The sequence below is a fragment of the Poecile atricapillus genome, chromosome 9, assembly GCF_030490865.1.
Source record: "Poecile atricapillus isolate bPoeAtr1 chromosome 9, bPoeAtr1.hap1, whole genome shotgun sequence".
Lineage (NCBI taxonomy): Eukaryota > Metazoa > Chordata > Aves > Passeriformes > Paridae > Poecile > Poecile atricapillus.
The window spans coordinates 17,594,888-17,617,649 of NC_081257.1; the positions used below are offsets into that span (position 1 = coordinate 17,594,888).

The 22,762-nt window shown below is 49.4% G+C and overlaps 1 protein-coding gene across 3 annotated transcripts in view; it reads right to left on the minus strand.

Annotated features, from left to right (window-relative positions):
* Nucleotides 1-1,932: 1,932 nt before the first annotated feature.
* Nucleotides 1,933-22,762, minus strand: part of PRICKLE2 (prickle planar cell polarity protein 2) — a 102,248-nt gene continuing 81,418 nt past the window's right edge. For all 3 annotated transcript variants that reach the window (XM_058845330.1, XM_058845332.1, XM_058845331.1), the window contains 6 exons: nucleotides 21,012-21,125; nucleotides 19,174-19,311; nucleotides 18,295-18,498; nucleotides 16,473-16,659; nucleotides 13,301-14,164; nucleotides 1,933-2,998 (listed from right to left, as the gene is read on the minus strand). In XM_058845330.1, the coding sequence (XP_058701313.1) occupies nucleotides 2,130-2,998; nucleotides 13,301-14,164; nucleotides 16,473-16,659; nucleotides 18,295-18,498; nucleotides 19,174-19,311; nucleotides 21,012-21,125 (2,376 nt within the window). In that variant the 3' untranslated portion in view covers nucleotides 1,933-2,129. The remainder of the gene's footprint in view (nucleotides 2,999-13,300; nucleotides 14,165-16,472; nucleotides 16,660-18,294; nucleotides 18,499-19,173; nucleotides 19,312-21,011; nucleotides 21,126-22,762) is intronic.

Genomic DNA, 22,762 nt, shown 5'->3' on the forward strand with positions numbered 1-22,762 from the left:
GATTTTAGAGTTTTTTTCCCAACCTTAATGAATCTATGATGGGGCTTTTTTAACAACAAATCATGGGTCCAGATGTTACCATGCCAGGTCACCAACCCTGGGGAAAGTGTGTGGTGTGCAGGAGATGCTCCTCCACCAGCTTTCCCTGCCCACCAAAGCCATGTCAATGATGGAGCTGAGCTTTTTCTTGTGCTCCTATTGCAAGACCAGCTCAGCAAAAATCAAGTTTTCTACTCATGATTAACTAACGCTCCTTAAGAGCAAAAAACATACACAAGACTCTTCCCTTTGGATGAATATTTCCATTTATTCCAACTGGAAAAACATTTTTTTAAATATATTTAAGTATCATTTCTTTTTTTTTTTTTTCTTTTTAAAGGAATAATAATTATCACATTGTCCTTTACAAACAACAAAAAAATTCCTAGCAATAGTCTGTGGTATGGAGACATCCATCTTCCAGATTTTTCTGCATCTGCTGCTTTGAGTAGGCATGGGGGTGTCCCTGTGTGTGCCCAGTGCCATCCCTGCAGCGGGATCCACATTCCCAGTGTGCAGAGAAGGGCTGGCCTCAAGGTGCAGGGACACCCTAAGGTGCCAGCAGCACATGGGGCGAGGGCAATGCACCTGCTTAAGCTCTCAGCCCTCCTGAGGCTCAAAGCCCAGCCTTATCTTAACCCCCCACAGGTGCATTGGGTGCCAAGAGCCCAAACTTGCTCCTTTCTGGGAAGCACTGGGACAACCTGGCCTTGGCTTGCAGCTGGGACACGCTGGGATGGCAGAACCCCAATGGATTAAAGCACACAGAGAACAAACTCACATCCACCAGAATACAACACAGCTGAGCCCTATGTAGGGGCCCTCTGCCACGGCGAGGGGCTGTCCTGGCCCTGGGGCTGAGCCCCCTGGGGGACAAGCCCTGGCCACAAACAGCCCCAGAGGGGTGAGGGCATCTTGCCAGGCAGGAGGGGCCCATGGGGAGCAGTTTGCAGGTGTTCTCATATGTCTTAGGCAGGAGGCAATACTGAGACTTCCACTTGGTAATGAACAGCAGTTAACATAACCCAGGAGACTAGAGCACCATAAGACAAGTCTATATTCAAAACAACGTCATGCTGACATCACACAATTGCACCATTTACACTTTATTTACTCCAAATAATAGTTCAATGTTTAGTAACTTCAGCGTTCTCTACAGAGGTGTGAAATTCCTTCTCCAGCTTTGGTAATTTACAATGTTGCAGACATTTGGTAGTTCTGGTCTTTCCTATTTAATAATAACTAAAAAAAAAGGTCCCTTTTGCAGCTGTCAGGGGTTACTGTATCTGACTGATGGAGTGTACCTGCAAATCACAGGCTTAAAAATGCCACTGAGGCTTGTCAAGATTTAATGGATCAAAAAACATTCTGTTTATTGATCAGGATCAAAACAAATGAACAGAAAAAAAGGGTTAAAACAAAAAAAAAACCCCTCAGAACCAATGAAAACTCAGACTCTCACTGATAAAACGTAAGGAGTTTGATGATGAAATGGAAAGGGAGGTCCAAAGTACTGTTTGGTTAGCTGTGACTGAAAACAAATCTGAACGTGCATGCATTTTCCCAGTGACTCCTAAGATATAGAAATTCCTCTGATATTACAAAATACAAAAATATTTTCTCCAAACTCTCATTTACATCGCATTTACAACAATCATGGAAATAACTTAGGCTCCCACACTGTCCAAGAGACAAATCACCTACCAACATGGCTAATGGAAAACAAAAATGTGGTGGAAAGCAAAAGCTACCAGCAAACTGATGCTGAGAGTCAACAGTGGCAACCAAAACGTACGGACAAACAGAGCTCAAGGGGGTGGCAGTATTTGGGAGAAGGAAGAGAAACTACTGGGTAAATATTACAGACTAAAGTGAACTCTCAAAATTTTTATCTCCAAAGTAAGATGTGCAAAATATATTCACTGTGCCCAGGATTATGACTATTTATAGAAGCCGGTCTACAACCTTCTTACAAATCCCTACTCTTCGGGCCTTTTTTTTTTGTTACAATAAAAGCACTTACATGATCTAAAACAGTGCAAGATCGTGAGTTAATTTACATTCTCCCAAGGTGCCTGGCAAGGATGCCATTAGGATATGATACAGTTCTTGCTCTTCTGTCTTTTCCGGCTGTGCAACTGTCCCCTGGCCCCCACCGTGGAAGACTTGGGCATGCTGTACGAGCCGTACTTGTGCAGCAGCTCCTCGCTGGTCACGTACCGGAGGCGGGCAGGCTGCGGAATCGGCTCCCCGAGGAAATAGCCCTCGTTGTCGGACTCCGAAGAGGAGGAGCAGGTGGAGCACCAGTCGTACTCGGCAAAGTAGGGCCCCCATCTCTCGCCCAAGTGGTTCTGCAAGGCAAGATCCGACACCGTCCGGGGACAGTGGCCGTAGACATCCCTGTAGGGACCCTGCTCCATCGTCTCCCTGCAGCTCCTCTGGTGCACGAAGGGGTCGTAGTCGTCCCTGGCTCGGAGCGAGGGTCTCTCCTTCAGGCGGTAGCACTGCTCGCTGGCCAGGTGCAGGGCGTTGTCCGAGCGGGAGCGCCGGGAGCGCCGGGGCCGGTGCGGGCGGTAGTGCCGCTCGTCGTCCCGCAGCACGGTTCTCCGCCGCGTGCGCTCGCTCATGGGCGCGTGCCTCGGGATCTCCTGCGCCCCCAGCTTGCCCCCGGGCACCCCGCTGCCGTAGTCGAAGCTCTGGTGCATCCGCCCGTGCGACGGCCGCTCTTGGTAGCCGAGGGGGCTGGCGAGGTCGTGCAGGGTGGGCTCCATGTCCTGGTACTGCTGCACCGACAGCAGGCTGCGCACCGACTCGGCGCTGCGGAACTGCATGGAGGAGTTCAGGGTGCCCATGTTGCTCATCTTCTCTGAGACATTCATGCCCGAGTCTTTGCTCAGGTCAGGCATAGAGAATCTGGAGAGGTGCTCCTGGCGCTTGGCTCCACCATCTGCTGAGAGGCCTTTGCAGGAAAAGGGCAAAGGGAAAAAAAATAGAAGAAAGAGAATTTTCTGTCAGTGGAGATACAGGATGGAGGCTGGTTTTGGCCCAAGACTTTTGCTTCAAAAAGGAGCTTGGTGGTATCAATCCTGTCCTGAAGAGCCCTTTTTAACAGGAGGAGTTTAAATTTTTTTTAAAGAGCAGGCAGGTCCTCCTTTGGGGAAATCACACCAATTTAAGGTGTTTTGAGTTGGACTCCAAGCTGCTTTTCACGACTTCCTTTCCCATATGTCTACACTGTCTGCGATTTGATAGGAATAACCAACGATGCCAGGGAGAAATCATGCGTCAGAGGTAACCTGAGGCCTCCTGCACGCCCAGCTAACTAGGGTGCCATGATCCAGCACTCACACCTTCTGCAATGACAACACATTTTGGAAGACTAAACAACATCAGTGGCAGATGAAAATGGGACCACTGATTTAATTCAGGGGTGTCACTATGCTGCACCTCACAGATCCCCTGAATGACACCCATGGAGAGACCAAAGTTACAGTTGGGTTTCCCAGGAAAGAAGGAAATGCCCGAGCACCAGAGCATCTGCTGGAGCTCCCTGGGAGCAGCAGGACAGTGGGAGGGTCAGACTATCCCTGCAGATATCCAGGGAGAAGGAGCCAGAAACGTGAGCTCCACCTTGATGAGCTGCCCTACTTGGGAAGGTGACCCATTAGATCTCTCTAAGGTGCCAATGAGCCCTGAGCTCCTGCAAGGCGCTTTTCTTCAGCCCAGGAAGCCTTCACCTGGCAGCAGGGAAGACGGTGGGGTGTCTGCTCAGCACCTGCCTGTCAACAAGAAACCCAACGCACCCCACGGTGCTCTAGTCCTTGGCTTGTTTTATGGGTGTTTCCTAACTGTTTTCTGACTATCTCCCCGTTGGCTTGACAACTGGCAGCAGTCAGTGGCTGCACTGCAAGCTCAGGATAAGATGTTTCGCAAGTTATTTCAAAGGAATCCATTCCACCCCAAATCAAATGCAGAATGTTTGCTTTGGCACCCTTCTCCTCCATCCCTCTCTGACAACATCCCGGTGCAGACCCAACGCAGAGAACTGTGCAATGTCAGCAGAATTTCCAACAAGACACACAGCCTTTATGCAATCATAACAATTTATGACTTTGTAAATTAATTATAAAAAATAACAACCCAGCCCACAATTCAAGAATAAAGCCCCTTTTTCCCTTAACAAAAGCTGCTTGCATTTCATCAAGAGCTCGGCCCTTTGGCATTAGCTGCTGCTGCTAAACCTGAGCAAGAACAAGGGTTGTTGTCACTAACCCCATTCATGAGCTGCTTCAGGGTTTCCTTGGGCTCAGCCTTGAAAAGATCAAGAGATCCTGCAAAGCTGGGCAAAGTTTTCCATACCCTGCTCTCAGAGAGAGCATCAGGTAGAGCTTTAGCCACTACTGGGCCTCACATGGTTTGGTTTTACCCAAGAGTCCCAGCTTTTTTGCTTTTCTGCTGTTAATGTTAATGTTTTTGGAGTTTATGATTACTGAGGAAGGTAAAGTGAAGGTGATCCCTGAATGTCTCAGGAAGAGGGAGAGGCTGGGTTAAAAAGAAGGAAAAGACATGTATTTTTTTAAAAGGACACGCTTTTCAAGTCAACTTCATGCTTTCTTTTTTTCCTCCCTGAGTCACACTGACTTTGAGTGAGCAAGCCCAGCCCTGCCCACCGCCCTTTGGAAAAAGCCATGGATGGGCTTCCTGTCCCCTTTGAAGACCTGTTCACCCACACTCCACACTCCCATCACATTTCTCCTCCTTGCTGGAGCTGCGATATTCTGCCTGTGAACCCAGTGAAGGCATTTGCCCCATCAGGCACTGCTCCCCATGTCCCTCCTGTGCCACCGCAGAGGAGCCCAGCAGCCCCTGGGGAGGGAAAAGCAACTTGGTAACATGCTCAAAGACTTCCTGAAAAGCCAGAGCAACAGCGGGAGTGCTGGCAGAGCTGATCACAATGAGAATCATGGCTGTTGACAGCCCAATGTGGCCTTAATCACATCTGTCAGACAATAGCTGACACCAGGGAAAATGAGCCCTCGGTGACATTTATGCAGCACTTCATTAAGGGAGCTGGTGCAGCTCTGCAATATGAACAAGCAACAGCAGTGCTGTGCAGAAATACAGCTCAAACACCACAGGATGCTTCTATGGCACCCACACATTGATTTTGGCAGCATCATTAAAAAGAGGCTGACCTTGCCTCATTCACAGGGGTGTGGCATGAGCCGGTGCTTTGCTCCCAGCACCAGCCATATCAGATGGTACCCTCAGCTGCCCCTCACAGCCATCTCCCTCCTGTGATCCTGCATCCAGCAAGAATAAAATGAGTGTCTGGGCACAGGCTCTGGAGACATGGCAAGAGTGAAACACTATTTTTAAATTAAACAAGACATATCTGCATTCTTCACATCACAGGCAGGAATGATGTGGCCAAGATCAAGCAGGACAACCAGGAGGGAAACCTGTTTCTTTTTGTGTACAGTAAAGCAAGCTGTGATAAGTGAGGTGCTCCAGCTCAGAAGGGCAGAGCCAGAGCTTCACTAGTTTAGTTTATGTAGGACAGGGGTCTCCAGCCCCTCACACACCTCCAGCAGACAACCATGAGTGCTTTAGTCTCCTCCCCTTATAAGGCAGCACAGGGCAGTGAGTTCAGACAAGAGTCCTGTGACTGTGTGAATGGCTCATGCTCAAAGTGCAAGGTTTAATCAGTCATGGGGATGTTTCTGGCTGAAGGGCAGAATCTCCATTCAGACAGCTTGATTATAATTAAGCACAAACATTCTGAGATCTTGATTTTCTGGGAAAATGCTGATTATAAGAGGAATCCAGCACTGAACATGTCCATCACCACTGCCAGCGCACAGAACTTGGGGTGTGATGGGGCCCTTGCTCGGGAGGCTCTGATGCAAAGCCAATTCAACATCCATGGCTTCATCTTTCCACATGACAGAGTGGAAAAGGCTCCATGGTGAGAACAAACTGAGTCTTCCCAGGTAGACTGGGCAGGCTGCATACGCACAAGCCTTTCTTTTGGGAGCCACACTTGGAAGTGACCCAGCAAGCCACGTGGCTGGGAGAGAGAAACTTTATTTTATCTGCTCATGGTGACAGCAAAGGATTTATTCACTCAGGATTTACTCACTCAGGAGCAAAGCTGTGCTTTTCCAGCTGGAGGCACTGAGAGCTCTGTGTGGCTCTTACAGTGCCCCACAGTAGGTTCCAGGCTGAGGATGCAATCTACAATCAAACACAAAGGTGTCTCCAGGCTGAATTTTACATTTATGCCAAGGCATCATGAGCAGGGCTAGGCCCAGATTAGTCTGTCTAAGCTCTCCACATGTCCCTCTCTATGGCTCTCTGTGGAGCCACAAGACCTCAGGATAGTGGGAACAAGCCAGAAGTGCTCCAGTCTGACCACAGTGAGATCAGGGGATAGCAATAACCATTTGTCTAAAAAAAATTTCATCTAGAAAACATAACCTGGGAATAAAGTTTGAAAGAGCAGAGCTTGTTTAGTCTAGAGGAGAGAAAGCTGAAGGGGATATAGTAACAACTTTCAAAGGCAGAAAAAAATGCTTGCAAAGAGGAGGGAACACATTATTCTCCAGGTCTGCTGAGTCCTGCAACAAAAGTTTCAGATTGAAGAAAACTCTTCCTGTGTAATCACAGCAGAAGGTGACTGGGCAGGCTCTGGCACTGGAGCGTTTCTGTGGCACCCAAAGGCAGTGGGTGCCCAGGCATACACAGGGTGTCTCCAGGTTCCTGGTCCCATGCTGCCCTGGAAGGGGTGAAGGTGGCACCAATCCTTGTCTCCTGAGGTCATTTGCCATTCCAGAGCTACACCCATCCACGAGGCCCTGTCTTCTTGAGTTACCAGTATTTATGTACAGCTGTTGCAGCTCCTGCTTAATGAAGTGTTTCATCTGGGAACACAGCTAATAACCCAAGAGAGCTGCAGTCTGGAAGAGCACACGAGGGGAGACCCCACCATGCAGCCCTGACTGTCTCCTAATGAAGAAATGTGAGAATCTGTTTCCCAAGGCCATCCAAGGGAGAAGGAGTCCTGCTCCGACCTGTGGCATGGGATGGTTGTTACCACATCACCAAGACCATTCCAAGAGTGCAAACCCAGGTATAACACGCAGACCCCTCTAAAATTTACTTCTGCACGATGTTCTGAGACACTGAGCACACCCACTGTTGGCTGCCCCAGAGGTTCATGCACTGGAAGAGCTGTCACTGCTGCCTGCAGCACGGTGCTTTGGCCAGCAGCCGTCCCGGAGCCAGGCTGGTGCCAGCACCACAGCACACGCAGACATAGCAGGTTTTTCTGCTGCTGTTCTCCACTGCATGGGGCTGCCAGGCTCAATATTTCACCCCGAAGCCATGGAAACACACATTTTTCCAATGAGCACAAGGGAAAGCTGCAGCTTGGCTGCGGGTGCTCGATACAGAACTGGAGCTAGCTGAGCGCCAAGAAAACCAAGCAGGTTTCTGGTTAACATGCAGGTTCGCTAAGAACACCCTGTACCATCCCCTATGAAGTCCATCCCCACCCCTCCTGAGAGCCATGTTTATCCCATAAACACTGCCAAGGGAAATAACACCTGAATAAGCAAAGCGACAGCACTAAGATACCCCTGGTGAGCATCACCTCTACAGCCTTGCCACAACAAAGCACTCGGAGGTGCCTCAATCCCACTGTGTGCTTGCTAAACGGGGGCTGCAAGTTGCATTATGAATTATTAAAGCACTCGGCAAATGACAGCAGAGAGGCCGCAGAGAGCGCGTGGGCTGGGTGTGAGGCTGGGAATGGAGCCCCCCAGTGAGGGGAAACCAGCCCCCATTAAATCAAACTCCCCGTGAAGCTGTGCTAACACAGGGTGAGCCAGCATCCCACTGCAGGAGAGCACCAGCCAGGGAATGCAAAATATCCTGACACAGGATATTGCAAATAAATAGACGCTTGCTTCTTGCCTTAACATTTATCACAGCAGACACACACAACTGTGCATCACAGCTCTCACCACAGAGCCCCACAGAGGTGCCTGCCAGCAGCAAAACCCAGCACCCAGCCCCAACAGCCAGTGTTTAAATGCAGCTATAGATGCACAGGAAGGTACAGCACAGCATCTCTTGTGTCCAGCCCCCTGTGCCAGAGCCCTCTATCTCACACAGCATCAGGCATCCTCACCACCCATCAAACAGGGTTTATTTCAAGGTCAGCTGGTAGAACTAAAAAGAAATTAAGAAGAAACAGCCTGCACAGAGCTTTGTTTATAGCTCAGCCCCGTCTCACTTCTGAACAACCTCGGGGCATTCAGAAATAAAGCAGAACCTGTATGTAACTGGAAATCATGGAAAATAAACAACCTGGGAGAAGGCAGAGCCCCCACCAAGTGGGTCACAGTCCCACCAGCCTCCCATGGTGCGTCCCAATTTGTGACCCATGGATGCCACTGGGTATTTCCCACCCAATCAGTCCTTTCCAGCTTGGTGGAAGAAGTCCCTATGTGGGCGCTGCTTGGAAACAAGTTGGATTTTAACCTAGAAGCCCCCCTACAGCTTCTTTATCAGCACTCCCATCTCTTGCATCCTCCCCAGCTGATGGCCAATGAGCCATGTTGGGGATGATACTTCCCCCAATAACATCTTCCAGAAGTCCATCTCGGTTTTCCCTCTGGTTTGCATGACCCCACCTGCTCTGCACTGTCCATGTGTGACACTGAAGGGGTGAAGACATGCAAGAGGTTGGTCCCTGCAGCAGGCACACCAAACCTCCCGCTGCTGAGTGGCAAAAGGCAAGTGAGGGGGAGAAGAAATGTTCCTGACAGTTTTACAGTGGTTTGGCTTTGGGCCTTCGGGGTGGAAAACCTTTATCTTCACATCAGTTTTGAAATTATCTGCCTTGGATTAGGAAATGTTATACCTGTGCTTCAAAACTGCAAGAATTCCCCCCCAGGGATCTCATCTTCCAACTTGGAAGCCGTTTAGTGCTGGCTGTGCCTGGGAGAAAGAGAGTGATAAGAACATGGTGGAGAGCTGTGAGCCTCCTTTTTCATAGATAAACTCAGGAACAGCCCATGTGTCACTTTCTGAAATGCATAATTCAGCTGGAGCACTTGGGGCAGCCACCCTCTCCAGCCCAAGGGAGGGAGGAGCACATGGGAAGGGAGACCAGCATCCAGACCCCTCACTGCCATCCCTGAGGGCATTCAGGAGCTGCTCCCAAGCCCCCAGTGCAGGAGAGGCTGGGTTAATTAATGTTCCTCCAGAAAATACAATCCTGGCCCTTAGTCAGGGCTTGTTCTTACCCTCAGCTGCCCTGCAGCTTTTAGCTCCTCCACAGGCAGAGGAAGAAAAGGGACTGGAGACAGATGATGCTGTCAGGTCTCCCTGCAGCTCAGACATGCAGGGATCAGCCCTGTTTTCTCTGCTTTCTGGTTATACCACAGTAGTTGTCTAGTTCTGGAAAAATCTGGGGCCTTTGGGCACCACACAATACAGATGACAGGAGCAGTGTGTGCCATACAAATGAAATCACATTCCACCCTGTAACAGCACCAGTTTAACATATTTTTAAACAGGATTTATGCCTGTGACAGATGTTCCCCTCACCCAAACTAATTTTCTCAAGGAACCCTTAAAATCTGTTTCTCCTTTTGCAGACAGCAGTGTCACCATTCAACGTGACTTCCCTCCAAAAGGCTCCTGCTCTCTGCAAGCAGCACACAAAGGGACTCTTCCCAGAGAACAACATTTAGCCTGCAGGTACTTTCTTAAGTGGGCTACTTGAGCAGCTGTAGTTTTGTGGAAATAACTGCTTGGAATCAGCAGAGATCAGCTCTTGATTTCTAATTCCACTGCCAGACACATGCAGCGACTGCAAAACCTTTCTAGAGGGAAACACAAACACGGGGAGCAGGGCTCATAGTCCAAGTATCTTTTGGGAAGTGATTAACCTCTGGTAGGATCAGGTTTCTCATCATGAGCAAACCTTCCTGGACAAATTCTGTCTTAGCATCGTCTCAGCTGCTTAATGCAGGGAGCTACAAGGCAAACACTGCCACAGGATCCAGTTTTTTGTTCTTGTTGCTGCCATTTAAAAAAAACCCAACAATCCAAAACCCCCAAAAGCAGAGAAAGGAAGCACAATATAAAAGATAATATAAAAGAGAATCAGCAAATACGAGCTCTCTCTTAGAAAACAGGCTGAGAAATACTGTTTCCTTTTTGCTTCTCCATCTAATGGCCATGTAGTGCAGGAGGATACAGTCTCTAAGAAGCTGTAGCAGGCTGGAGTCTGTTGAGCCTTCAGCTGATGGCAGAATGGGGATTTTCAAATAGAAACATGCAAGGGAAGGAGATCTGCCCTCCACCAGCAGGAGACACTGCCCTTTGCCACTGCATGTGCTTAAATCCCATCAGCATTTGTGGCAATTACACAAGCACAAACCAGAGGACAGCAAAGACACTTCCACCTAACTCAAACCCCAACAGAGAGCACAGGCAGGGTCACAGCCACCTCTGCCACTCACACCCACTGCCCACGGTGACAGCAGAGCACAACCCAGCACTGCAAGGACATGTGCCCAGGATTAACATGGTGCCTCACCTCTTTACTAACCCATGAGGAATTGGCTTTAAAGCGATTAAATACAGCCTTTTGGTAAGGTAGAAACCTGGGGTCTTGCAGGAGATTGGGGTCACGTAGATCTTGACCCACACAATGGCTGACCCCGAAATATTACAGGGAACAACATCTGCTCACGGCAGGCAGCCTTCCGGCCAAAGGACAGGGATTACTGCTGCACAGCCCTGAGTTATCTGCATTACTGACTGTCTCTGGCTAATTAGCAGTTAAGGTGTAATAGAAACATCACAGAAAAATCTGCAGCCAGGGAGGTACCAGCTTTTAACATGTGCTCTCCAGGTCAGGGACTGTTTGCCCTTCAGCTCCCTATAAAAAACAGACTGTTTTCAGTGATGCCATAAAACCTTAGATGGCTGCAGTGTTAATTATTTCACTTTATAAGGTGGAGCAACTGTGCAGCATTGGTAGCTCAAAGGGACTTTGTATGTGGACGCCTGGGAGATTCTGGCAGAGCAGAACTGGAGGATGTAGGGTGGAGGACATGGGCTGAGCCAGACCCCTGGGCTGTGGTTGGGGGGAGCTCTGTGGGGAGCTTGATCAGCCACACCAGGGAGGGAAGGGATGGGAAAAGCCAGGCAGCAGGGGGCTGTGCCCTGACATCACCTGCCCAAAAACCTGCTCTCTCACAGACCTCATCCAGGTCACCAAATCTCCCTGTCCTCAAAACACTGCCAATTAAATGGGATGATAATTGTGTCCTCCATAATTGCAGACATGGCCCTGGGGGAGCCGCCTGTTGCTGCTGCAGTGCCCCCAGCTCAGCTGAGCCAGCTCCCAGAGCAAGGAAAATTATTAGAACCTTACGCATTAATAAAAATATTATCACCTCACTCCACAGAGGAACAATGAACACTCACTGCAAGCCCCATCACGCTGAGCATCTGCTCCAAAAAACAGGAAATCAGCAAGCCAGTCAGAGCCAATAAGTCAGTCAGTGCCCCTGAGGAAACTCAGACTCTGGCTCTGTATGGTGGACAGATGCCTTTGGGAGGTCTCCCTCCCAGCATTTTAAAAAGGAGTTTCTAAAATGAAAGGCAGAATGATTTTCATTTTGATTTGAAGGCCTTGCCATATTTTCTGTGTCTTGACCTATATCCCCAATAATGTGTTACACTTCAGTTCCAAAGCATGCAACAACCTCTCCACTGCTCAGGGATTGCTCATCCAAGCTTGGTGTTGCTCAAGACTCTTTGTACTGGTGGGGTTTACACAACACAAGTTTTCAGGAACATAAGAGGCTTTGGAAATGTGGAGCTTTGCTTAGAGAAACCCTGTTTTGGAGAGTAATTCCCAATTCCCTCACCATTTCACATCTATTTTTCTTCTGTGTATATCTGAGATTGTTTAAGCAAAACTCTTCCCAGCTCATTACTTCTCCTCTCCCCCGTTTTCCCACATGCTGGATAGAGAGATCCTGGCTGAAACAGAGATCATTTCACATCTTGGCATGGGGCTGGCAGCTTCCCTAAACAAACACACCAAACCCCGGGCGCGGATGAGGAGGCACGGGCGTAGCAGAGCAAACCTGTCCATCCAGGCAGGGCAGAGCCCAGAACTGGGATTCAGGGGGCCTCAGCTCTCTATGGGCTTGGCAATCTTCACCACCCATTGCCAGCATCCTGTGGGGGATCCTCAGGACGAGGCACAAACACCCACAGGTCACTCCCTGCCAGCAACAAGGCAGAAGGGCTCCATTTTGCAGGGATTCAGATGCAGGGCCTGCCCAAATCCAAGCAATGACTGGCTGGAACAGAGAAAAGCCAGGGGAGCAAAGAAAAAGCAAGGCAGTTTCTCTGGTGAGCAAACCAGGCTCAGTATTCTCTTTTCTGAGTAGTTGTGCACTGAGGGATGTGGGAGCTGTGGTGGGTGAGCGAAGCAGAGCAGGCTGCAGGAAGGACAGAGCCTGCCCAGCAGCAGCTGCAGACCAGAGCCGCACACAGACACATCCATGCACACACACACCCATCCCTGCAGCCACGAGTGAAACCCAAACATGTTTGGGGTGAGAGGACTGAGAAATATGACCCTGGGATGTGCTCATGGGAAACGAGCTCAGCCTGATGGGACAAGCATCTTGCCTTGCTTTTCCCTGCAGTTTCTACCAAGGTGTTGGGGAAGAGGAATTAAAGAGCTGTGTATACAGGGGGAGGAATTTCTTTTAACTAGTTACGTGCTTTAGGACTGCATAACATTCAAAAGGGGTTAACTGGGCCTATTTCAAAGCATTCAAAAATATTCTTAGCCTGCAAGGACAGCTGACAGCAGTCCTTCAAGTGCTGAAGCCTGGAATCTGCCTCTGCGTTAGCAGTTGGCCTTGGATTTCACCCTCTCTTCACAAAAGGGAGAATAAAGGAGCTTGAAAACATTTGTTTTGAGCTGCACAGAAAGGCCAGCTATCTATAAAGCTCTGCATTTGGTAAACAAGCAAGCAAATGGAGAGGAACTGTCAGGCTTGTTGGGACCAGGCAGACAAGTCTGTGTCACTGAGCAGTGGTCCCCAAGCTGTTGGTCACCCTCATATTGGGAAGACATGGGAACACAAGGGACTGAACCACATGGAGGGTGTGCCGGGGTGGTCTCAGGGTGGCAGAAGCAGGGGTGACATACCTGTAGCATTGGAGAGTGCCAGGGATTCCATGGAGCCCCGTGGAGTCTGCTCAGTGGGCGTCAGGTCCTCAGAGAACTTGAGGGCATTGATGGGGTGACGGGTGCGGCACTGTGACGTTGGCATCCCACCCTCCTCTTCCTCTTCATACTTGGGGACTTTGACACTTCCTCTGGTCTCTGGGAAGCTCTGGTTGGACATGTCACTGTAGCTCTCCTGTGAGCGGAGCCTCCCTGAGTAGTAGTCCTCTCTGCAGTCCTGGATGAAGCTGCCACCGTGGCTCTTCATGGCCAGCGAGGAGCTCCTCTTTGGGTTGCTAAAATGTTTTGCCCATAAATCCGACTGCGAGCTCGGGACCTGGGTGGGGTTATAGGAGGTTCTTATGTTGCACTGGCTGAGAAGCTGCAAGGGGGTTTGAGACTGGCTTTGCTCCATTTTGCCCCCATAGTGATAGAGCTCATCCCGGCTCCTCCACAAGTGGTCCCTGTTGAGGCTCGGTGTCTGGCTGGCCAGGCTCAGCAGATCCATCTGCAGGGACAGCGGGTCCACGTCAGTGGAGAGGCGGTTGGAGGTGACCTGCAGCTGGTTGCAGGGGCTGCGCGCCCCCTCCTCGCCCTTCCCCTTGTTCTTGCCGATCTTGGCGCTGCGGCGGGATTCCTTGGCTCGCGCGCTCTGGAAAGCCGAGTCGGAGGAGTCGGAGCCATTGGGGTCATCACCAATGCTGCAGGCCCTGGAGCAGAAGATCTGCCCCTGCTTGGGCAGGAAGGGCCGTCCCAGCAGCGACTTCTTGCACTGGGCGCAGCAGAAGCAGGTCTCGGTGGCGTGCCAGTGCTGGCCGTCGTACGTCATCTGGCCCTGGTCAATACCTTGAGGGAGAAGATGCACAGTGTCAGGGTCATCTAACATTGCACTTATCACCTGTATCAAAGGTCAGGCTGGATGGGCTTTTGAGCAGTCTGGTCTAGTGGAAAGTGTCCCTGCCGATGGTGGGCAGCTGGAATGAGATGACCTTCAAGGTCCCTTCCAACCCAAACTATCTTACAACTCTATGATCCCCTATGAGTGACATGCTCTCAAAAACTTTTCAGGGATTTTCTGATGCATGAAGTAAATCCTATTTTTAATTCTTCCCAATTCTAATTCCAGGCCTTTGCTTGGGAGTTACTCAGTGTTAGGAAAGGCTACAGAACCATGCCTCAAGCTATTTTGTATTAAATGGGGATATTTCCGATCATAAAGTAAAGGAATGCAAGAAGTTCTCCATAAAGTCCTTGAAGTAAAAGTAATATACTGCTTATTAAAAAAAAAAAAATAAAAAAAGCCTCCAACTAAACCATAATGAGGAATTTGTGCTGCCTTGGTTAAGTATGTAACAGAGCAGATGACACCCCTGTCCCTTGCTGCTACTGTGGTCCCATCCTAAATTTATTTTGGCTTCTAGGGCCTCTTCTCCAAAGAGAATGGAAAGAGCTGGCCCCAGGGGTCAAGCACACACCCTTGCCTTGCACACAGCCTTATTTCCTGGGTTGCTTCACCAGGCCCCCCTTGGGTTCAGTGAAGGAATTGATGCAGACAGTCTGTCTCCCTCCAGCCAAACCTCAGGGAGCAACAGTGTCTGCACAGTGCTCTCAGTCAGAGCTATGAGCAAAGCTCCCAAGGTTTCAATTATAACATCTGCACACTTGTTTAAGCTGCTGCTCCTGGCCAAAGCCCTTGCTGCCCTCGATCCCTGAGAAACTGCCATGCAGTGTGGGCTGGCTGGCACGGCGGGTGCTGCACACACATGTGCACAGCACATGCCTGCACACCCGCTGTGGGGCCAAGTGCTGCCAGGTAACTTATAAATGAACAGCATGTTAATGGTCTGTTTTATTCCAAGCTAAATTAGGTTTAGTATAATCAGTTTTTTCCTCCCCTTATAGTGAGCAAAATGTTTTTACACGGATGGGGGTGCTACACTTGTGGGCAAAAGAGAGACAAGATGGTGGGTGGGATTTTATCAGCTCCTTTTCCACTGCCCAAAGCCATCCTGCAGGGGAAGGAGTGCAGCCTCTTTACTCCATCCTTACCTACCCAATCCAAGCCTTCATCACATGCTTACCTCTGATTTATGTAGCTCATTGGCACAGTGCTCAGTTCACTACTGAGCGATTTGCAGCAAAATGGTTGCAGTCCCTCCTTTGCTAGAAATATGAAAATATGCACCAAACCAGACATTTTACCCTGAAAACCTGACAGTCAGCAGGCTCCAGTGGGCCAGCTGGAGTGAAGGACAGCAGATGGAAGAAGCTCAAGAGAAGAGACCATGCAAGAAACACTATCAGCAGCTTGTTCACCTTTCTGCACCTGAGCTTTTGCGAATGATGTGCTGCAGGTCGCAGTAGATGCATCCTCCAAGTGCTCCATGAAACCCTGCATTTCCCCTCCCTGTGCCATCTGGCTGCTGCACAGGAGCAAAATGATTGGGTTTTTTTTTTCCTCTGCAGCATCTGAAGTGTTTGAATATGTGAGCTCACCTCCATGGACAAAGGAAGGGCTGTCTGCATGCTCACTGTGCTCAGCCAAGTGGCAAAGGGGGCTGGGGAGAGCAGCAAGGTGCTTCCCAGCCCACCCAGCTTGGGGACATCTAGGCCCCTGACTGAAGTGCATTTTAAATCACTGTTCTAGAAACATAAATTGACCCTGATGCATTATTTCTTTCTGTCTGAGAACATCTATCTGCAAGTTGATTGAAAAAGGCTCAGAAACAATAATGATGCCTAATGAACAAGCATCTTCTCTAACAGTAGCTCATCAAATCATGTGATCCTTTGGCAAGCTTGGATGGGAAAAAATCTGAGTCCAAGAGCCAGGCTGTTTACAGGAAAATTAGATTTAAAGGGAAAAAAAAATGTGCCAGAGAAATTTTATTATGCCAGAGAAAGCTTTCACTAGCTGCCATTCTCCTGAGTTTGCCCTCTGATAATCCTCCCCTCTCTGACTACAAAAAGGGATAAACAGTGGTTTAACAACTAAATGAATCACCATGTTACCTCTTTGGTGGGATGGGAGAGAGGCATAAGCACATTTGGCCATGCATACTCCTGCCCCCAGCCCCAGAGCGTTGTCAAGGACTTAATGCAAGTTCTTGTCAGAAGCTGGCTCCGCAGCGGGGCTGTGCCCGCCCGCACGTACCGATGTGCTGGGCGCAGGTGTCGCAGTACTCGGCGTACAGGGACTCGAAGCAGCTGCAGCAGTAGGGCCTCCCGTCCTTCATGATGTAGCGCTGCCCCCCCAGAACCGTCTCACACTCGAAGCAGCAGAAATGCTTCATGTGCCAGTGCCGCCCTTCGGCCTCGGTGCACTCGTCGGCAAAAATGATCTGGAAACGCAAGCATGGAGCAGAGCTGGTAAGAAAAGGGACCCTGGATGCAGACACCAACCTCAGTCTCCTGCCTGTGCGTGGCAGCTGTGCCCCTTTGTTCATGCAACCTCCACATTTTACAGCTAACTCCCCCAGTCCTGCATGGGAAAAGCCCACGGTTTGGTTTGTGGCAGGGGCACCCATCATTTCTTGGGAAAATCCATTAAAATGCAAATTCCTCAGAAGCACATTCATGCCCGGACTACAAAGTGTTAAGGCAGAGCTGCAGTAATGTGCTGGTAAGCTCACCCATCAAACAGAGAGGTCGATCAGGGTAATAAACACACTTATATACAACCTATCGATCTGGTGGACTTCTGAAGAACAGAGCAACCACTTACTGGAACACATTAACCCATCTCAGAAACAGGAACCTGACCACAAAGGATGAGCAAAAACACAAGGAAAAGTGACAGCTCTCTAGAGGGGAAAAAAAGATGGAGCTACCTTGGCTCCTCATCTTGCTGCTACCCCAGCCTGGGTGCCTATAAAGGTGATTACAGTCATTATACCACTGGGGAAACTGAGGCACAGAGCACTGTTAAGGATGAGCTGGAGAAGCAGCCATCTAAAATGTCTTCAGCAGATGCTTTCTTGCGGTGTCTTCTTCTCATCCCCACCCCATCTCAACTCCCAAAGCCAAACCAAGGGAGCCAGCAGCCCCAGATCTCCCTGTCTCTCTATGCTGGCACAGGGTACACCAAAAGCTTTTTCCCTGCAGATCCCCTTACCCCTGAATTACAGTTTCTCACAATTAGTACTTGATGTTTTAGGGGAACAAAAGAATTAAACGAGAATTTGCAGGGATAAAAAGTACATGAAAAAAAATTACCCAGCCTAAGCCACAAAGAAATAGAGCTAGTTGAATGGTTAGGGGTTGTCTTTCAGTGGTAACACGACAAATTTAATTGGATACGTACATCAATGCTCTTTATATTTGAAGTGCATGTAGCCTTGGATATTTACTATTACATGCTTACAAGGAAGAGACGTCATATTTTGTAGTACATACGGTTTTTCCCACTATGGTTTTCATAACCTTAACAACCAGAGCAATTTCCTTCACTAGCCTTTTAAACAGAGATTGACACTTGAGAAGTGCTCAGAGGCTACTCTGTATGGTTTTCTATCTTAGTTTTGTATTCTATTTGTTCAGCTTCCTGTAGCCTGTTAATCGCCTCTCCCAAAGCCTGTTTCAGCTCGGCATGTACTCAGACATGACTGACTTGTAAGAAATACAGCACGCATCCCACCAGAGGCTTCTTTTGGGGAAATGGAGGAGAAGGGAGGATCACCACACAGAGCTGGGCTAAAATCACACAGCCAGAAGGCTGTGCTTCTACTGGAAACATTAATGGAAACCCCCAGCTTCCTGTGTGTAGATGAGGTCCTAACTCATAACAGTCCTAGGCAGACTGCAACTAAGAATACCAGAAACTTCAGGAAAAGCTTGCTCGAACCCTTGGCAAAGCCAAGCCATCAGTTTGGTGTGTATGGCTCCATGAAAAAGTCGGGGATGGAGGGGAAATGCCACCCAACCCTCCTGTGCCACCCCAGCAGGCGGCAGCGCTCATGGCAGATGCTGTCTCCTACCTCATCGCATGCAGCGCAGCGGGGCTTGAGGCACTCGGCGTGGTGCCTGCCACAGTAGATCTTCCCATCCTGGTAGAAGTAGATCAGGTCAACCAGCAGCTCGTTGCAGACACTGCAGATGAAGCAAGGAGGGTGCCAGCAGACGCCGTGTCCTGCCCGCGAGGCGAAGACGGCCATGTCCCCTCCATTGATCTGGCCGCCGCACTGTCAGAAAGCCGGGGATTAACCGAGGTGTGCAGGTGACCCCACAACCACCATCGCAAACAGGATGCTCTCACAATCACTGCCCTGCACAATGCCACCAGCTGAATGGACAACTCCATGTCAAATATCCTGAAAGGTGCCCTGACAGACCCCAGAACTCGCAGCTGGCAGGGTCATAGGCAGATGTTTGTTCCATTAATGTCATTGAATCATAGAATGGTGTGACCTGGAAGGGACCTGAAGATCATCCAGTTCCGATCCTCCTGCCATGGGGAGGGACAACTTCCACTAGACCAGGTTCCTCAAAGTGTCATCCAATCTGGTCTGAACACTTCCAGGGATGGAGTAGCCAAAACTTCTCTAGGCAGCCTGTGCCAGTACCTCAACACCCTCACAGGGAGGAATTTCCTTCTAATATCTAATCTAAACATGTCTAAACTCTTCTAAACATGTCTAAACTCTGTCATTTTAAAGCCTCTGTCAATATATGCCCTTGTAAAAAGTCCCTGCTCAACTCTCATGTAGTCCCTTTAGGTACTGGAAAGGTTTTTAAGGTACACCAGAACCTTCTCTTCTCCAGGATGAACAGCCCCAACTCTCTCAGCCTGTCTTCAAAGGAGATGTGCTTCACTTAATTTGGGCGATACAAGTACCAGTTCATCAGCCACTACCCACCTGCTCACAGATGGCTCCTGTCATGGTTACAGGGAATGGTCGAACATTGCCTCTCCCTAAATTTTCCCTCTTCCTCTGGTTGCTGAAGAGTTTGAGCTCCCTCTTCTCCTCCTCATCCAATGAGTTGCAATAGCGGACCTAAAAAACACAAGTGATGCTCAGTGCCTGGGGCATCCCTGGCTTGCCATCCATGGGCCCTGCCAACCTCTGTCCTACGGGGAGGCTGGAGAAACAAAGCTATATGGGCTTCAGTTATCTGGGGTTTGATCAGAATTTCAAGAGGTGGAGATGAGAAAAAAGGGCAAGAGTACTGTTGCTCTTTGGGTGCTCAATTTGTAGAAAAGTCTTAAAGGTTGGTTCTCAGAGTCCCACCCAGACCAGCAATTGGACTGATGGTTTTCCTGCTTTCTCCATCAGCCTTCTATGACTGAGGTCTTCATAATATTCATAATATAACTGGCATTTCTAGAGCACAGACCCTTTTCTCTGCACAAATGACAGAGTTCCAGTGACTTGTGAAATATTCTTACAGCACAGGATCAAGCCTGCTCATTTGCAAAACCTCTGCCTTGCAAGGTAATAAGGAAATAAGTAAAATAAAAGGATACAAACAATGAATGATGCAATTTCCCTGAAGCTTGTAAAACTCTGAGGTTTTCTGGCTATTTCCATCCTGCAGGCTTAGCTCTTGGCTGGTTGCATTTCAATGGGGAATACAATTGAAGAGCCAGGGAGGTCAAATGTAGCGCCAGCTACAATCCACCCTCCGTTACTTGGGAGAGCAGGCTCATGGAGCTGAGCAGGCTTATTCACATGAGCAACCACCACACCTTGAATGTTCAAAGGAGCAAAACTGAGCATGAAGGGAAACTGGATGCAAAATCTGCCAATTTGCAGAAAATACACACAGACTTGCATGTCCAACTTGCAGGAAAACAGGCTGCAGTAGCAGCATTTGTGTATATTTATTCTTATGTTGTTTTGCTGTCAGAGGCTGTGGGTTTCCAGCAGCTGACAGAGAAGCAGGCAGGCAGGTTGAGGCCGAAGGGTGTGCGGGAAGAAGTCCCTTCTCTTTGTGCCTGGAGCTCCCTCCATGCTGACAGTGCTGTGTCCATGGCACCCAGCCACATGCAGGCAAACTTGTAAAAATCTGACTGAGATCAAACAAGTTACCTGCATGTATTTCCCAGAGCGGCTTCTTCAGAAAGTAGCATGAAAACAATTCTTTTTGTTTACACAGGGAAATTTTGTGGGTTACCAGAAGCCAGTGTTCTCACTGGTGAGATCAGGACGTCAAAGACCAGACCCCTTTTGCTGCCTCATATCATTCCTGCGAGATGTAAAAAGGTTTATTTTGCTCTGACTGGTTTTGACTCAACCTGTGGCCTTGTAGGCTCTCCGAGCTCGTGAGGCTCAGCCCAGGTGAAGCCCCTCCTCAGCACACTCACTCCCACTCCAAGGTGAGTCGGAAGCAGCACCTGGGAAAAGGCTTTTTCAACTTTGGATCTATCTCTAGATAATCTCAACAGCATTCCAAGCCACTTTTAATGGGGCCTTGGCCTCCAAGGGCGGAGGAAATACTTTTATTTCAGACAAATGAAGAAAGATGATTTTCAAAAATTTTAACTTTAGAAACAAACAACTCCCCACCTCCAACAATCAAAGCAGGGAGCAAATAAAGCAACTTAAATAGCAACATGACCGAAATTCAAGTCTATCCCCCTGAAAAACAAAAGGAGTTGAGAAAGGAAAGCCACGCTTCTCACAAGCAACCCTAGGAGCGTCCATTCCCCACCCACAGCCCTGCTGATGTCCAAGGACATTTTCTGGATACTGACCTCATTGTCATGTGGTGGCAGCTGGTGAAGAAGTTGCTTTATGCGAGATTTTTCTCCGGGGCTGTTGACATAGGGAACCTTGTCCTCGGGCAGGCAGCTGTAGTACTGGTGCACCTACGGAGCAAGAGAGGCCACTGCAGTGGGGTTCCCTGGCCAAGCCCGTGTCCCTGTGCCCGGCCAGAGCCACCCCCTGAGGCAGCAGGCGCTGGGTCTTCCCGTAGATTTTGAGCAGGGAAACACAGCCAGGAGCTGCTTCGGGTTTGTTTTCTTTTGTCCTGCAAGGCAGAGGGGTTGCAGCCCCGGCGAGGTGGGCACGTTACCGTTTGCTCTGTCAGCCTCCATAGCGTGAGCATTGCGCCGGCTGCGGGGATGTGTCGGCACCTGCCTCGGCAGGGAGGTTAAAAAGGCTGCGCCCCAGCAGTCTCCGTGTTGCCGGCTATCTCAGCCTCCACCTCCATCAAACCCCTCCGGGCTTTTTTCTGTAGCAATTTGTGGAAATAAACAGCAGATAAAATCTGTTGGAAGGCTCAGTTTTTCTCTTTCGTCTCAGAGCGTGTAATTAAAATCAGCTATTAAAAAGGCTGAGGAACAGCGTGCCCGACGCTGGGAGCGCAGTGCAGCCCGGAGAGGAAGCACACCCTGAATCCCAGCATCTCTCCTCCGACTGCCACACCTGGGATGTGCACTCAAGGGCTGGCCCAGCACCGGGAGGGGACTCGCTGGCTGAGGATCCTCTCCAAAATGACCATGGTGACACTGAACAACTTGGGAAGAGCCAGGAGAAGGTAAAGGTAAGGGAAAGCTCAACTGGGACTGGGATTCACTGCAGCTCCAGATGTCTCTGGATGCTTGTGCAGAAGCAGAGAGCTGGCTGGATTCCTTAAATCTGCTCTTGGCTAGAGATACAGGCTGTTCTCCCAGTACACACAGCTTTCTGCCTTTGCCACGGTGGGATTAGCCCCAAGATGCTCCCTCAGCTATCAGCAATTCATTTTGGAGTGGCTGCACTGCCTGCAGCTTTCACAGGACTTTTCCCAAATAACACTTCCTTTGCAGTGGTTTCTGATCAGCTTTTTCCCTTGCTGTATACTTTGGACTTTGGCCTAGAAAGCACCACCTGGGCCAGCTCTCTCCAGAGAAGCCCTCTCTGCCTGCACAGCCCCACAGCATCTGCAGATGACAAGCTGCTGTGGGTCACTGGGAGGAATGGGGACACGGGCTGGTCATACAGGGCTGGCTGGCAGGGGAGCTCACCCATGGGCTCGCAGGCTGATAGGGGTGGCTCACATGCAGTTATCTTCTACAGGAAGAAATACCCTTTTATTCCAGAATAACTATCCAAACCTAGCTTTATTCAGGCATAATTGCTCTGCATTCATCTCACTCCCTGCTCTCATTCAGAACTACCATCGAGCAAGAGCTGCTCCAGTGGTTTTCTCAATTTATGGCTCTTCCCAAACCGACGTCACCATCCACCTTTCCCCATCATCAGGTTTTCCAGAAAGAGAGATTTTAGCAGATTTCCACATGCAGGTCCGCAGTGCTGATGACAAGAGAACTGCTCATGTTGCAAAGCCCAGGAACATGCTGAGCATATGCCACTGCAAAACCCTAAATTTGTTTTGCTAAGGCACAGCAGAAAAAGACCCACCAGCTATGGAAACTGTCAAGGAAAGAATGTCTGCAAAGTATTTTGTTATGTTAAAAAGAAAACAAACTACATACATTAGAATACTTACTTTGCATTTATA